General features: G+C 40.9%; 1 protein-coding gene across 1 annotated transcript in view; it reads left to right on the forward strand.

The window, feature by feature from the left end:
* The window catches only part of CARD11 (caspase recruitment domain family member 11), a 128,024-nt gene extending 115,397 nt beyond the window's left edge, over nt 1-12,627 (forward strand). Inside the window, exons 18-24 of the mRNA XM_040440681.1 lie at nt 1,487-1,580; nt 4,790-4,882; nt 8,075-8,192; nt 9,615-9,794; nt 10,291-10,415; nt 11,423-11,538; nt 12,264-12,627. Of these exons, the coding sequence (XP_040296615.1) occupies nt 1,487-1,580; nt 4,790-4,882; nt 8,075-8,192; nt 9,615-9,794; nt 10,291-10,415; nt 11,423-11,538; nt 12,264-12,465 (928 nt within the window). The 3' untranslated portion in view covers nt 12,466-12,627. The remainder of the gene's footprint in view (nt 1-1,486; nt 1,581-4,789; nt 4,883-8,074; nt 8,193-9,614; nt 9,795-10,290; nt 10,416-11,422; nt 11,539-12,263) is intronic.
* The last annotated feature ends 3,736 nt before the right edge of the window (nt 12,628-16,363 follow it).

Genomic DNA, 16,363 nt, shown 5'->3' on the forward strand with positions numbered 1-16,363 from the left:
TTTCTATGACACAATCTGGCACAATAGAAAATGGATCCGTCTCCCATTGACTTTCAATGGAGTTCATGACGGATCCGTCTTGGCTATGTTACAGATAAAACAAACGGATCCGTTCAAGACGGATGCATGCAGTTGTATTATTGTAATGGATCCGTTTTTGCAGATCCATGACGGATCCGCCCAAAATGCGAGTGTCAAAGTAGCCTTAGTTGTTATAGACGCAGCAAAACCTAATATGTATACTTTTTTTTATTTACTTAAGTTTTACAAAATAATATCATTTTTGAAACAAAAAAATTATGTTTTAGTGTCTCCATATTCTGAGCCATATTTTTTTTATTTTTTGGGCGATTTTTTCCCCTTTATTTTGGAAAAAGAATTTTTTTTTTTTTTTTACTTCAAACTTTAATTTTTTTTGTGAAAACCTAATTTTTTTAACTTTTTTTTCACTTTTATTTTTTGTCCCACTCTGGGACTTCAACTTTTGGGGGTCTGATCCCCTTTACAATTCATTCCAATACAGTATTGGAATGCATTGGCTGTAAGTGTAATACAGTGTGTACTACACATACAGCTTCCTGCCTGGGAGATCCAGGGGGCTGAATCTCACAGGCTCTCCTGGGAAGGCAGCCACGATGCCTAAGGAAGGCATCGCGCTGCCTTCCATGCCATCGGGTCTCCGTCACAGCAGCACGGGGACTCGATGGCCGCTCCGATACCCGTGAGGACATCGCATGTGTCGCGGTCAGCGCTGACTGCTGCACATCAAGGATTAATGTGCCGGCATCAGTGATTTCACCGATGCAGGTGCATGCAGCAGGGGTTTGGCTATCAGTGACTGCTGGACCCCTGCACCCGCCCGATCACAGCGCCATACATGTACGGCGCTGGTCCTTAAGTCACGGATATCTGAGCCATACATGTACGGCTCGGGTCCTCTACGGGTTAAGGGTGTGCACACTTATGCAACCATATTGTTTTATTTTAATATTTTTTCTTCCCTCTACCTAAAAGATTTCAGTTTGTTTTTCAATTGAGTTGTACAGTTTATAGGTCACATTAATGGTGGAAAAAGTTATGAAATGATTTATCTTTGTCTCATTTTTTTCATCACAGAAACCTGACATTTTAACAGGGGTGTGTAACTTTTTATATCCACTGTACATGTTAATATTTTGTAGGTTTATTCTAGGTTATTATTATTGATATTTTGGGACTTTGGTCGATTCTTTTGGGTTAATATAATTTGAGAAAACTCAAATTGTCGCTTGAAAACCAATTTGTTAATACCAATACAAGTCTTACAATATTGCCAAATAATAATTTTAGGTATGTACTACACAGGAAGAAAAGTTTTAATTGTGGAAGAAACTTCCGCTTCCGCAAGCAGGTCGACTGGCATTGCTTAAAATGATCTTACGGCCACAGATTTTCTACATTTTTGCAAACTCACTGGTTTGGTGGTTTCCTTTTTTCTATTTAACAGGGCCCAGCAGTTATTTCTGGTTAGGCTTCAAAGAGTAATACAAAGAAGTAAGGAAGAAAGTGAAGGTTCCAGCAACACATTGCGAGCTATGAAGGTAAAGTCATTTCCATTCTGTTTGCCATCACAATGCTCTGTTCTTATCATGTTTATCCTTATATGGTAAGCATAAAACTTCTTGGTAAGCTATCTATGCCATATAGGTACATGCAGTACGTTTCCTTAAAGGGGTTTTCCCACTTCATTAAATCGGTTTCCCCTGATTTATTTTCCCCCATTGAACATTTATTCCTATATATGTCTTTTAAAAAAACGATTCAATCTTCAGCAAACAGCTTGTATTAGAAATGTTTGTTTACCCTGGTGTCCCATGGATACGGCCTCTTTTCGCCGGCCGCATCCTTTCGCCGCGCCTGCGCACTACAGGCTAAGAAATAATCGGCCGGCCTCTCCATTACATGAACGCGCACGACCGCGCATGCGCAGTATATCCACCGCGTCTTAGATAGAGCTGCGCATGTGCGGCCATCCGAACAGTTCGGGCGAGTCAGCGGAGTGAGCGGACGGACGTCGGAGGAACGGGATACTGTAAGTATAATATATACTGGCCCACTAATCGACCAACGATTATTGAAAACTCTGCAATAAAGGGGGTTCATAGTGAATTCAATGGGGGCAACTATATTATATCTATTCACACTGGGGACAACTATATGAATTTTATGCACAATGGGGGCAACTATATTATAACTATGGACACTGAAAAAGATGACGTCTGGATGGGAGCATATGTTGTTCTAGAACCTGAATATATTTTTCTGCATTGATGGTGCCTTTCCAGACATGCAAGCTGCCCATGCCACACGCACTCATGCAACCCCATACCATCAGAGATGCAGGCTTCTGAACTGAGCGTTGATAACAACTTGGGTTGTCCTTGTCCTCTTTGGTCCGGATGACATGGCGTCCCAGATTTCCAAAAAGAACTTTGAATCGTGACTCGTCTGACCACAGAACAGTCTTCCATTTTGCCACACTCCATTTTAAATGATCCCTGGCCCAGTGAAAACGCCTGAGCTTGTGGATCTTGCTTAGAAATGGCTTCTTCTTTACACTGTAGAGTTTCAGCTGGCAACGGCGGATGGCACGGTGGATTGTGTTCACTGACAATGGTTTCTGGAAGTATTCCTGAGCCCATTCTGTGATTTCCTTTACAGTAGCATTCCTGCTTGTGGTGCAGTGTCGTTTAAGGGCCCGGAGATCACGGGCATCCAGTATGGTTTTACGGCCTTGACCCTTACGCACAGAGATTGTTCCAGATTCTCTGAATCTTCGGATGATGTTATGCACAGTTGATGATGATAGATGCAAAGTCTTTGCAATTTTTCGCTGGATAACACCTTTCTGATATTGCTCCACTATCTTTCTGCGCAATATTGTGGGAATTGGTGATCCTCTACCCATCTTGGCTTCTGAGAGACACTGACACTCTGAGAAGCTCTTTTTATACCCAATCATGTTGCCAATTGACCTAATTAGTGTTAATTGGTCTTCCAGCTCTTCGTTATGCTCAAATTTACTTTTTCCAGCCTCTTATTGCTACTTGTCCCAACTTTTTTGGGATTTGTTGACATCGTGAAAATTGGAATCAACGTATTTTTCCTTTAAAATGATACATTTACTCGGATTAAACGTTCTATTACAAATAAAATATTGACATTTGCCATCTCCCCATTATTGCATTCAGTTTTTATTCACAATTTGTTTAGTGTCCCAACTTTTTTGGAATCCGGTTTGTACATGGATATACAGAAATACATTAGATACACATATCAAAAGTTTGAAGTGCCCATGACTATCACTGAGTGGGACACTGCATAACTCTGGCAAAAACTTCATCTGCACGTTGCTATGGGTGACAGCAGCAGAATTGGTGCATGGCTCTTTTAAGAGTCGCTGCAACTGCGCAATTTTGGGTAGTATGATGCTCTGGCAAGCAGATTATAGCTCCTAACAGGCTATAGCAAGGTTATTTTCACCAGCAGTAGTCACTCAGACTTCTGGACATTGCTTCTCGGGGAAGAAGGAACTGTATTTTTCCTTTTCCAAGATGGCCGCCGCTTCCACTTCCTGTAATGGGGTACAGTTGGTTTCTTTGTCCTCCTGGGAACTTGTACTGAGCACTTTAGTTCCTTCTGCTGCAAGAATGGTTTCCTTTGTGGAGTCGGGCTGTTTGGTTCCCTCCCCTCTGCTGGGTGGATGTCTTCCTGGCAACACAGGATGCCCAAATTCAAGATGGCCGATTAACCCCTGTTCTACCACAGTGCTGCAATTGATGTAGATTCACACTCTCCAGCAGTAAGTAAATGCAATAAAGTCTCTTGTAGGGGGTTTTGCAGATAGAGGGGGCCTTCCAGGCGCAAAAGTAGATCCTGTTTCGTGACGCCAAAATTGCAACGGCAGACAAACTCCACTCTGTTATATCTGTTTCTCTCTGACTTTGCTGTACTGACAGGCTGGCTTTATAACTCTGCTTCTGTTGTATGGTGCACTTTCTTTCTTTAATCTGTCTCTAGATTAGGCCAGGGAACTATGCTCCTGGCTTCTGAGGCTTTAAGGGTTCAGCCTCCATGGCCAGCAGAACTTAAGGTGCTCTGGCTGGCTTGGGCACGTCCAGCAGAGACGTGCCCTGCACACCTTCCCCAAGCAGGGGGTAAGCTAGACTAACTATAACTGGTCCCCACCCTTCCTGCAGGAAGTGGGACTAGCCCACCTATCCACAGAGGGGGGGGGGTTAGAATGGAATGTATGGTTCCATTCTATCTAACTGTAGCTCTGCCGTGTTTGCTGCCACCTGCTGGTGAACCAGGCACATTACATGAACATACCGGTTACAAACATTATTAGGAATGCACTTTGTGGTGAACCTGGAATAAATACATAAGATGACATGAGGTTAGACCATTAGAGATAGTAGCAAGGTGCAGAAGTGGTGACACCACTCTGGGGTGTTACACATGTATAACAATTGGCAGTAATTATTGGAGAGAATATGCATGTGCGACCAAAGTAACAAGTATCATTTTTTTTAAAGTCTATATATTCTAATATTATTATACATGTAAAAACTATTCCCCCAGGCCCTGAAACAACATCCAGTCGGTCAGGGACCATGTGCAGCTACACACACCGCACTGTACTTACAAGCCTGCATGTACAATGACTGTAAAATAAAAATATGCTTTCATCTCTGTGGGGTGCTGCTTCTCGTAACAAATTGCATCTTTAATTCCCCAATGACCCTAGAATGCCCTTCAACCTGAAGAATATGCACAGAGTGATCCTAAGAGCAGTCCTCGGCTTTCAAGAGCAAGCTTTCTTTTTGGACAAATTTTTCAGGTACTCTCTTTGGTTATTTTATCATTATTTTATGTTGTACATGTTTGTACTCCTAAATTACATTGTATTGGGATCCTGGAGTACAAGGGATATAACTAAACTGTACAATTCATACATTTGTATGGTCAAGAAGACATTAAAACAAGTGGACCTATCAGCAGTAAAATATTTGATTTTATATGTCTTATACAGTATATGGTGAATAACACTTTACGCCTAGTAATATCTCCTGGGCAAATGACTGCCACAGAAAACAACAAGAAATTGGCTGCACAGAATGCACATAATATATGCTCAGCCATGCAGTCCCCCAGAAACAGAAAGTCACGTGCTAGGAATTATGTACATATAATACACAGCTTTAATGCACTTCAGCTTCCTGAACAAACCATATCTAGTAGTTAGGCTCCTATCTGGTTCCCCTGGACACCTAAAGGTGGTCATACGCATTAGATAGAAGCTGGCTCTACAAGCATTTGCTGACACAGTTCTACACAGCCTATGTACTGGAAATCACTGGTAGTGACTTTTGTTATAGAAGAATGAAGTTTTATTACAGGCAATTGTTTGTGTATCAGCTAATTGATCCATACAGTATTGATTACTAATGACTACTTGATGGAAATTCCCCAGCTGACGTCTTTCAGACTATGACAGTTTGCATAAACATTGGTCTAATGTGTGTGGCCACCTTAAAGGGGTTGTCTCACTTCAGTAAATGGCATTTATCATGTAGAGAAAGTTAAAGAGGACCTTTCATGGGTCCAAAGAATATGAACTAAGTAGCAGGCTACATAGAGCGGCGCCCAGGGATCTAAGTGCACTTACTATTATTGCTGGGCGCCGCTCTGTTCGCCCGCTGTGGCCCCCAGTATTTTCAACATTCAGAGCAAGGAGGAGGAGACGCCAGTGTCTCTCCTTCTCCCTGACGGCAGCGCTGTCCAATCGCAGCGCAAAGCTCAGAGCCAGGGAGTTTTTTTTTCTCTCAGGCTGTGAGCTCTGCGCTGCGATTGGACAGCGCTACAGCCTTGGAGAAGGAACACCCAGGGTGAAACAGGGCAGACTCCGCCTAGTAGAACCAATTCAGCGAAGATACTGGAAGACATAGCGGGAGAACGGAGCGGCGCCCAGGAATAATAGTAAGTGCACTTAGATCCCTGGGCGCCGCTCTATGTAGCCTGCTACATAGTTCGTATTCTTTGGACCCATGAAAGGTCTTCTTTAATACAAGCCACTTACTAATGTATTGTGATTGTCCATATTGCCTCCATTGCTGGCTTGATTTTTCCATCACATTATACACTGCTTGTTTCCAGGGGTTAGGACTAGGGAAGAGCAAATAGACTTTAGATGAAACATCCAAAGTCGATTTGCATAAAACTTAGTTTCAATACTGTACGAAGCGAGCGTTCCATACGGTATTAGAATGTAGTGGCGGCTCACATGAGCCTAAGTGATTACTTACTCGCGAGACTTTGTGTAATAACTTCATAAATTGATTTCTACTGTAAAAAACATTTCCCGAACTTGGGTTCGGTTCCAAGTGGTACCTTGGAACGGAACCCAAGTTCGGGAGTGTTTTTTTTTTACAGTAGAAACCAATTTATGAAGTTATTACGCAAAGTCTCGCGACTTCGCAAAGTAATCACTTCGGCTCATCAGAGCCAATAGATTCTAATACTGTACAGAGCGCTCGCTCCGTACAGCATTGAAACTAAGTTTTATGAAAATCGACTTTGGATGTTTCATCTGAAGTCGATTCACTCATCCCTAGTTAGGACCACCCTGTAATCCAACAGTGGTGGTTGCGTTTGCTCACTATAGGAAAAAGCACCAGCTTATACGCACTCTCATGGTCCCAGCCTCCAGTGACTCCTTTTTTCTAATCGAGGTATCAAAGGCTAGATATCTATACAACTCCTGCTCTTAGACCTCATGAATACCACCATATGTATTATGTGGTCCGCAACAGCCGGTATGGCTGTGTGCATGCCACATAGTAGAAATGTCTATTTTTGTCCGCAAAATGGTGAAGAATAGGGCATGTTTCCGTGTGCTGTCTGCATTTCTTGCAGTCCCATAGAATTGAATGGGTTTACGTTCGAACTGCAATGCATGCGAATTGGACACGTACCAAAAATGTATCTGGACCACAGAATAGAATTTTTGACCTATTGAGTTGCGGTGAATGTGGGATGATTTGGGCATAAACTTTTATTTATTGGAGGTACTCTGCCTCTCAGGCAATGCTGGGAACAGATTTTTAGTCACAAGCATATTTTTTGTTTTATAAGACATTACACATTAATGAAAAAAAATTGCATAAAGGCGCCTGTGAGTGTAACATGCTGGGTGGCATTTTCACAATGTGTCAGGTTTCTACTTTCAGAAGATGTTTGGGTATGGTGCATATTGTGCAAGTTTTTGTTAAAGGGAGTCTGTCACCTCCATATGGCCATATACTGTACAGTGCTTACATTGCCCTATAGCACACCTATACATGAATGTAATGGTACCTTTGTCTTTAGACTTGCAGAAGCTGGAAAAACGAACTTTGATTGATATGCAATTGAGCACTCGGAAGTGCCCAGGGGCAGCGTTCACTGTGTTGGTGCCCAGGCTGCATATGCCCACCCTCCTATTCCCTTGCGTCATCCAATGGTCTGGCTGAGATCCCGCGACTGTGCACTGCCTCGCCGGAGCATGCGCACTGCGATGCCCATTTTTGGCACGGCATCGCTTTAACTACTGCGCATGCTCCAGCGAACGGCTGGTTTTGCGGGAGCTCGGCCGGACCTTAGGATGATGCAAGGGAATAGAAGGGCGGGCATATACAGAGGCTGGGGCGGGGGAACAATGAAAAAAGGCAGGGCAGCCTGGGCACCAACACAGTGAACGCTGCCCCTGGGCACTTGTGAGTGATCATTTGCATATCAATCAAAGTTCGTTTTTCCAGCTTCTGCAAGTCTAAAGACAAAGGTATCATTACATTCATGTATAGGTGTGCTATAGGGCAATGTAAGGACTGTATATGGCCATATGGAGGTGACAGACTCCCTTTAAGATTTTTTTTGGGGGGGTTTTCAAAAGTGCAAAAATAGTCTTAGTAGTGGAAGGGTTCAGTAATATGGAGATCACTAATATGTTCCTCTATATGACTCCATTACTTAGAAAGTAAATTTCTATTTTCAGTTTGTCAAAGGATACGAGAATAAATACAAAAGGATGAACAGCAATGAACGAGTGCGCGTGGTGTCAACTATTTCAACCTCCATTGAAAGTGTAAAACAGTTATTAGAAAAGCAAGATGGTATGATCTTTTAAAAATATATTATAACATGAATTATATTCACTTGACGAATAGATTGATTGCTAACCATTGCTGCTTAAGTATGTAGGGCAATTCAGGTTTATAAACAAGTCATGGAAAGAAAACAATACTAATCTCATAATTTACCATATTCTATGCCAGAGGAGTAATATGATGTCTGTAAGAGCCCCACACCTACCATGTATAATCCCAGTGTCTCTTTATGTGGCAAGGAGTTCTCTGGGACAGGAGCCAGCAGTAGTGTATCTATAGAGGTTACATTTGTGACCTGGCCCCTAAGCTAAGAGGGCACCAGGACTTCCATCACCACAGGCTAACTCTCTTTTTAAAGGCAACCTGCCACCATGAAAATGCAATGTAAGCCACAGGCAGCAGTATATAGAGCAGGAGGAGCTGAGCAGACTGATATATAGTCTATGGGAAAAGATTCAGTAAAACTCATTTATACATTTTAATTTCTGCTCATTGTGGGCTTTGAAGTCCAGGAGGAGGTCCTATCAGTGATTGACAGCCTTCCCTCTGTGACTGTGTATCCAGAGACAGCTGTCAATCACTGATAGGACCACCTCCTGGACTTCATAGCCCAGAATAAGTATGAATTTACATGAATGAAATTTACGTTTTACTGAACCATTTCCCATAAAACTATACATCAATCTGCTCAGCTTATCCTGCTCTATAACATGCTGCCTGCAGCTCAAACACCATGTTCAACGTGACAGGTTTCCTATAATTATCGGGAAGAGTGCTCATAAATCCCTCTGATCTTAGAGAAAACTGTGCAGACACAAAGTTTGCCAAGTATACTGATATTAAGCCTCTCACTGACCTAAACCATCAGTTATACTGGCATTAACCCTTTCACTACCCTAGACAACAAGGGCTCCTCACATTAATTTCTTCACTATCCTAGACCACCTGGGATTCTTACATTAGCCCCATCACTTCCCCTGACTACCATGTATATTGGAAGTAACCCTATCACTGTCCTAAACCACCAGGTATTAGTATTAACCCATTTACTGCCCTAGACCACCAGGAATTCTGGCATTTCAGTAACCTTTCACTTCTGAGATTCTAACACTAACACCCTTACTGACCTAAACCACCAGGAGTACAGAGGCTTAAAGGGAACATTGCCAGCGGCATAAATGAAAGTTACAGGGGGGCTAAGTTGCATGCGGAGGAGATGCTAGCAAGCTGTATGGGTCCATGAACACTTATTCTTCATCCTATAGGTTACCATTTGTATATAGTTGCTGTATATAATTGTAGGTTTTCTATCTATGACTTTAGTGTCATTTTCCCATTTAAAGATCTAAGACCAATCAAAGGGGAGAAAACCTTAATCCATATAATACATTTATATGTCACTAACCATTTATATGTGATCTCCATTAGACTTGGAACAAGATAATGACATTAAAAACAGCCTGAACCTGGTACCTTACAGTTTGGTTCATCCAATCCATGTAGAGAGGAGGAGACCTGTCCTATTTGCTCCTAGCATGCTGGCCAAAACCATTATTCAAAAACTGCTTAACTCTTCCGGTGCTCTAGAGTTCAATATTTGTAAGCCAGGTAAGTGTCTTGTAAATACAGAAATGCAAATATTTCCCTGCATGACACATGTATCAAATTTGTTTGTGGTAATGTGAAAAAGTTTAATAGTTTTAACTGAAGTGTGTAGGTTGCGTGAAGCCGTGGTTGCCAACATGTGGGTCTACAACTTCTGGCATGGCCTGCCATGTGATTGTGTAAAAGAAAAACTTGGTTGGGCACACTTCTGTGCATAGGCATGACTTCTCCTGGGCAAATGTATTTTGATAGTTGGCATTATACAGTGAAACCTCTTTGAGAAAACAACCTTTTTAAGAAAACCACCCCTTATCCAAACTGGATTTCCCATGAGAGATTTTCATTTCCTCTATATACAGTATTACACATGTTGGCTATCTTCGTTAAGAAGACCACTTTTCAATGCATCTGACCATCTCAGAGATTTCATTATATTTCACATGCTTGAAAATATTTATCAAAGGATCTTGACATATCTACACATACCTATTATTCCTAGAAAGTGGAGCAAAGGAAGTGTTTCAGAAGAAACAGAAAACAGAAGTAATTATCGATTCAAGAGAAAAGAACCTGAACTCATATGAGTGGATTACTCCATCTAATATTGAGTCTGTTATTTCTAAGGTATGCTAACATAAAATACACAGGAGTCTTACAAAAGACTGTTAAAATTGCCATTCTGCTGAAACTTTTTTCTTACATATCATCACTCATGTGCCATACAGATCTGTCTCTAAAATAATTTTTAGTATACCATATCTTGCTTGTCTCCAGAAAATAGTTTTGGGCTGACCTTCTGTGGTATGTGTGTATACAACGTTACAGTGCACTTATTGCTCATACACATAACACATCAAATGCTTACTATACCTGAACAACATGGAACCAAATCCCACCCCAACTTCTCCCCTCAACATCCTGCATGAATGCTGGGTCACGTGCAGAAAGAAGTCCATCCTTGCTGCCTGCTTCATTTTGCTTTAAAACAAATATGTAAAAGTAGCTTATGACAGCCAAATTGCAGACTCTTTCAAAAGGCAGCTTGGTCCATCCGTACACAGCTGTTTTGAGGTTGTTGCAGGATAGAGGTTGGCTGGACGAGGTGCCAACGAGTACTCAGCTCTATACTGATGATTAGCCCAGGTGACATCTATCTATCGGACCTATTTATCCATCTGTGAGCTAATTGCCTCCATGCCCTTCAATGATGACCTTAGGGTATAGATGATAGATCTGCTTTGATCAGAAAAGTCAGGTAGAAGTGTGTCTACAGAGGTCAATGCTGAGATTGACCCTATAGTTCTACTCCTGTATGCTATTCACATGCTAATAGAGAACAGGTCCAAGGAATACACCTCCATCCACTGTTACTTCACTGTGCCTAAAAAGGATTGGCTAAAGCAGACAACCATGTGAACGTAAGTGTTAGGTATTAAAATCCCAATGCATTCGGCAGAGATGAAATGGATGCAGGTTCACAATGCCTTAGCCACGTGCAGCATGAAATAGTGACGGATTGCTGATCTATGACATGATCTGTCACAGGTAACCGTTGTCTTTAAGCAATTACATCCACCGGTACATGTAACTTGATTCATTATTATCATGATGTTTTTTTTTTTTTTTTTTAGAATTCACACTGTTTGCTTGATGTTGGATTGCAATGTACAAAAAACTTAATCAAAGCAAATATCTTCCCCATCATCCTTTTCCTCAAAATGCCTGAGAAGAACATGAAAAAGTTCAGGTATTATTATTCTTAATGAACTTCTAGGTGTCATTACTAGCTGTGATGTTTTTATGCTTCCCACGTCAAAATGTCCTAAATATCCAGTGATTTATGTTTTGGGATGCGTCCACATCAGTGTTTTTTTTTTATTTCAGTTTTTCTGCTCCATTATAGGAACAGAACAACAAAAAAGATGGATACCAATGAAGCAGATGGATCCCGTTGAAAATAATGGGTTCCATCAAGTTCCATCATGGTGTCTGTCATTTTACCAGATAAATCAGCTCAACGTGCCGTGCTATTTTTCTCCAGGATTTGTGACACAGCTCCATTCACACATCCGCAATTCCGTTCTGCATTTTGCGAAACGGAATTGCAGACCCATTCATTTCTATGGGGCTGTACGATGTGCGGCCCCGATCCGGAAATGCAGACCCGCACTTCTGGGTCCGCATTTCCGTTCCCGAAAAAAATAGAACATGTCCTATTCTTGTCCGCAATTGCCGACAAGAATAGGCATATTCTATTAGTGCTGGTGATGTGCGGTCCGCAAAATGCGGAACACACATTGCTGGTGTCCGTGTTTTGCGGATCCGTGGATCCACAAAACACACACGGATGTGTGAATGGACCCTTTTTCATAAAACTAGGCTCGGTTAGAGCTTTTGTTCTAATTAGAAAACATGACAACTGCTGTTGGCAAGCTTTAAAAACTGAACATTATGCATTATGTTTTATTGCAGAAGGCTGTTGTCAAAGCAGGAGAATGAAGAGGAGTTTTTACGTATTTGTCGCCAGAAAGAGAAGGAGTTAGAGGCCCTTCCTTGTCTCTATGCAACAATAGAGTCAGATGCCTGGAACACCATCGATGACCTGATTCGTGTTATCAAGGAAAGAATTGCTGAGGAACAAAGGAAGACCATTTGGATAGATGAACTTTTTTAATGAAGCATTGTCTAACATAATTTGCTAATGGTGTAAATCCATAAGTCGACCTCTTTACATGATGGTTTTTAACTGTCTATAGTGCCTGACCTGGGTAGAAGATGCTGGATTACCAGAGGTGACAACCACTAATACCAGCTACAATAGTGTCACTGAATAGCAAAAGAATGTCGATATACCACAGATCTCCTGTTCCCTTTCTCTTATTCTCCTGCTAGTGTGTGACAGTAGTTTGGGCAAATCTGTGGTTCTTGTATTATGTTCATGGGCATGGTAGTGAGGACAAATAGTACTATGCTTCTTGCCCATGGAAAGGTATGTAGCAATGCTTTGAACTGTGGGAGAACACAGAACATGAAATTACATGCCAAAAGAAATATACAGGTGAAACTCGAAAAGTTTGAATATCGTGCAAAAGTCCATTTATTTCAGTAATGCAAATGAAAAGGAATTGCATTAATGCAGCTTAAAATTAGAATTTTGTGAAAAAGTTCAATATTCTAGGCTGAAAGTGTCACACTCTAGTCAGCTAATTAATCCATATCACCTGAGCAAAGGGTACCTCAAAATTGTGACTTTGGGGTTTCATAAGCTGTAAGCCATAATCATCCAAATTATAACAAAGGCTTGAAATATCTCGCTGTGCATGTAATGAGTCTATCTCATATGTTAGTTTCACCTTTTAAGTTGCATTTCTAAAATAAATGAACTATGCAGGATATTCTAATTTTTCGAGTTTCACCTGTATATATATTTACATACAACATGAATATTATTAGTAAGTAATGGAGCCCAGAAGGCTGCAATCTATGGGGGACTCTTGGAATGGCTTATTAAACCCATAAGGACAGAGGGAACTTTTATCATTTTTGCCTAATGACCTACTGTCATCCTTAACTCTCTTTTATTTTTATGTCTGTGTAGCTATTTGAGAATATGTTTTAGTGTGAACAGTTGTTAGATATTAGGTTCCATTCTGGGGTAAATATAAGTTATTGTTTAATTTATAACATGCACTAGCATCTGCTAAGGCATACATAGGGTATGCACTAATAGGTGTCATTACTGGACAGCCCATCGGATCCATTATAGAGGCTGAGGCTGCCTTTGTCTGCATCACGACAAAGGGAGGGTTTAGGGGTCCCAAAAAGCCCAACAAAGTGGATATTTTGTAAATTTGCACATTTTTACATCCATATGGCCACAGAATGTATCCTGTTAATAATATGCATTAATATATATAGTCAAGAGATGAATGTTGCATACATATTATTTTGTAATGTGAGTAAAGAAACAATATAAAGTGCATGAATAACTAATATGGAGTTTGGAGGACCTGAAAATGGATGTTCTGGCTATACATACATTACTGCATTACAGCAGGCTGTGACAAGGGGTGCTGGTGGTCTGCTGGAGACTAGGTGCATAGTTTACTTCATTGTGTACAATAGTCAAAATCAAGATTTTATTATTCTTTTAAGTTAAAATTATATCTAATCGGCAACACTTTTTTAATGTATGCCAGTGACTGAAGTGGCATCTTGTCTCCATAGTTTTGAGTCTCATTTGGCACAAATATTCATAAGAGCTCATTAATCTGGAGTCAGTTTTGCGGAGAGAAGTTGCTGTCAACCCACAGTGGTGAATTTGGCCATTTCTGTACCACTTTATGGATTTTACATGAAGACATGCTGAGTTTTGCAAAAGAAAAAAAATTTATATATTCTATTGTATGCTACACACACAGCATTTCTCTGCCCTACTTTATTGCACCGACAGAACATTGTATGGCAGCACACAGAATTCGTATTACTCTGCAGGATGAAGCTATACAGGCCCTTAGAGCCATTAAAGGCAACGTAGTCTCAAAGTCTTGTGGTCATTTAGGAATGGAGGACAGGTTGCTAGCCTCTCCAGTCTACAGGAACCCCTGAGCCACCATAAGGCCTTCACACTGTGTACATGCCAGGTCTCTCTTTAGTTTTCTTCCTAGGCGAAAACTGTCAATCATCGGTGGGTAGAGAGGGAGCTCAGGAATAAGCCAGATAAGTGACTGTTGTTTCAGTGTCTGTGATAGGTTCCCTTTAACATTACAGATCTTTGACACTAGTGATTTCATGCTCCGTTTACATGTATTCCTTTCAAGGGGAGCCTGTCACATTCCATGTATCTTAATATATTGCTTACAGAAGCTTAGTATGTTTTATATCCAGATGCCCCTTTAACAACTGGTTGGCGGGGGTGCTGAGAGGTGATAGTGATAGCCTGTCCTAAATATATGCCATAAATATGCTGATCCTAGAAGACTTCTTTAACATTCTGCACAACATTCGGTAATACTGCCTTAGGGCTCATTCAGACGACCATATCCGTTTTTGTGGTACACAATTTGCGGATCTGCAAAACGGGGGTACCGGCCATGTGCGTACCGCATTTTGTGGAACGGAATGGCCAGTCCTATGACAGAAATGCCTAGGACATGTTCTATATTTTTTGAGGGGCCACAGAACAGAAGTACGGATGAGGACTGCACGAAGTATGCTGTCCACATCTTTTGAGGCCACATTGAAATTAATGGGTCTGCACCCATTCCGCAAAACTGCGGAACAGATGCGGACACAAATATACGGTCATCTGAATGAGCTCTTAGAGGCAACGTAGTCTCAAAGTTATGTGGTAATTTAGGAATGGGGGGACAGGTTGCTAGCCTCTCCAGTCTAATACAAATGTTGATCTCTGTTACTTTTTGAATTACAAATTTTGTTAAAAAAAAATATCTAAAGAGTGCAGAAAAACATGCTAGGTTCTTTCCTTTCTCTGCCACGTTTCTTTTTTCTTTACACAAATGAAAGGGTGTGGGAACGTACAGGATATATAGACATTTGGAACCACATTTTAAAGATGTACTACAATAAAAAAAAAAATGTGTGTGTATATATATATATATATATATATATATATACACACAGTCAGGTCCATAAATATTGGGACACCGACACAATTCTAACATTTTTGGCTCTATACACCACCACAATAGATTTGAAATGAAACAAACAAGATGTGCTTTAACTGCAGACTGTCAGCTTTAATCCAAGTCAGGTGAACGGTGTAGGAATTACAACAGTTTGCATATGTGCCTCCCACTTGTTAGGGGACCAAAAGTAATGGGACAGAATAATAATCATAAATCAAACTTTCACTTTTTAATACTTGGTTTGCAAATCCTTTGCAGTCAATTACAGCCTGAAGTCTGGAACGCATAGACATCACCAGACGCTGGGTTTCATCCCTGGTGATGCTCTGCCAGGCCTCTACTGCAACTGTCTTTAGTTCCTGCTTGTTCTTGGGGCATTTTCCCTTCAGTTTTGTCTTCAGCAAGTGAAATGCATGCTCAATCGGATTCAGGTCAGGTGATTGACTTGGCCATTGCATAACATTCCACTTCTTTCCCTTTAAAAACTCTTTGGTTGCTTTTGCAGTATGCTTTGGGTCATTGTCCATCTGCACTGTGAAGCGCCATCCAATGAGTTCTGAAGCATTTGGCTGAATATGAGCAGATAATATTGCCTGAAAAACTTCAGAATTCATCCTGCTGCTTTTGTCAGCAGTCACATCATCAATAAATACACTGCTCAAAAAAATAAAGGGAACACAAAAATAACACATCCTAGATCTGAATTAATTAAATATTCTTCTGAAATACTTTGTTCTTTACATAGTTGAATGTGCTGACAACAAAATCACACAAAAAAAAAAAAAAATGGAAATCAAATTTTTCAACCCATGGAGGTCTGGATTTGGAGTCACACTCAAAATTAAAGTGGAAAAACACACTACAGGCTGATCCAACTTTGATGTAATGTCCTTAAAACAAGTCAAAATGAGGCTCAGTAGTGTG

This window comes from Bufo bufo, chromosome 7 (genome assembly GCF_905171765.1).
Source record: "Bufo bufo chromosome 7, aBufBuf1.1, whole genome shotgun sequence".
In the NCBI taxonomy this organism is placed as follows: Eukaryota; Metazoa; Chordata; class Amphibia; order Anura; family Bufonidae; genus Bufo; species Bufo bufo.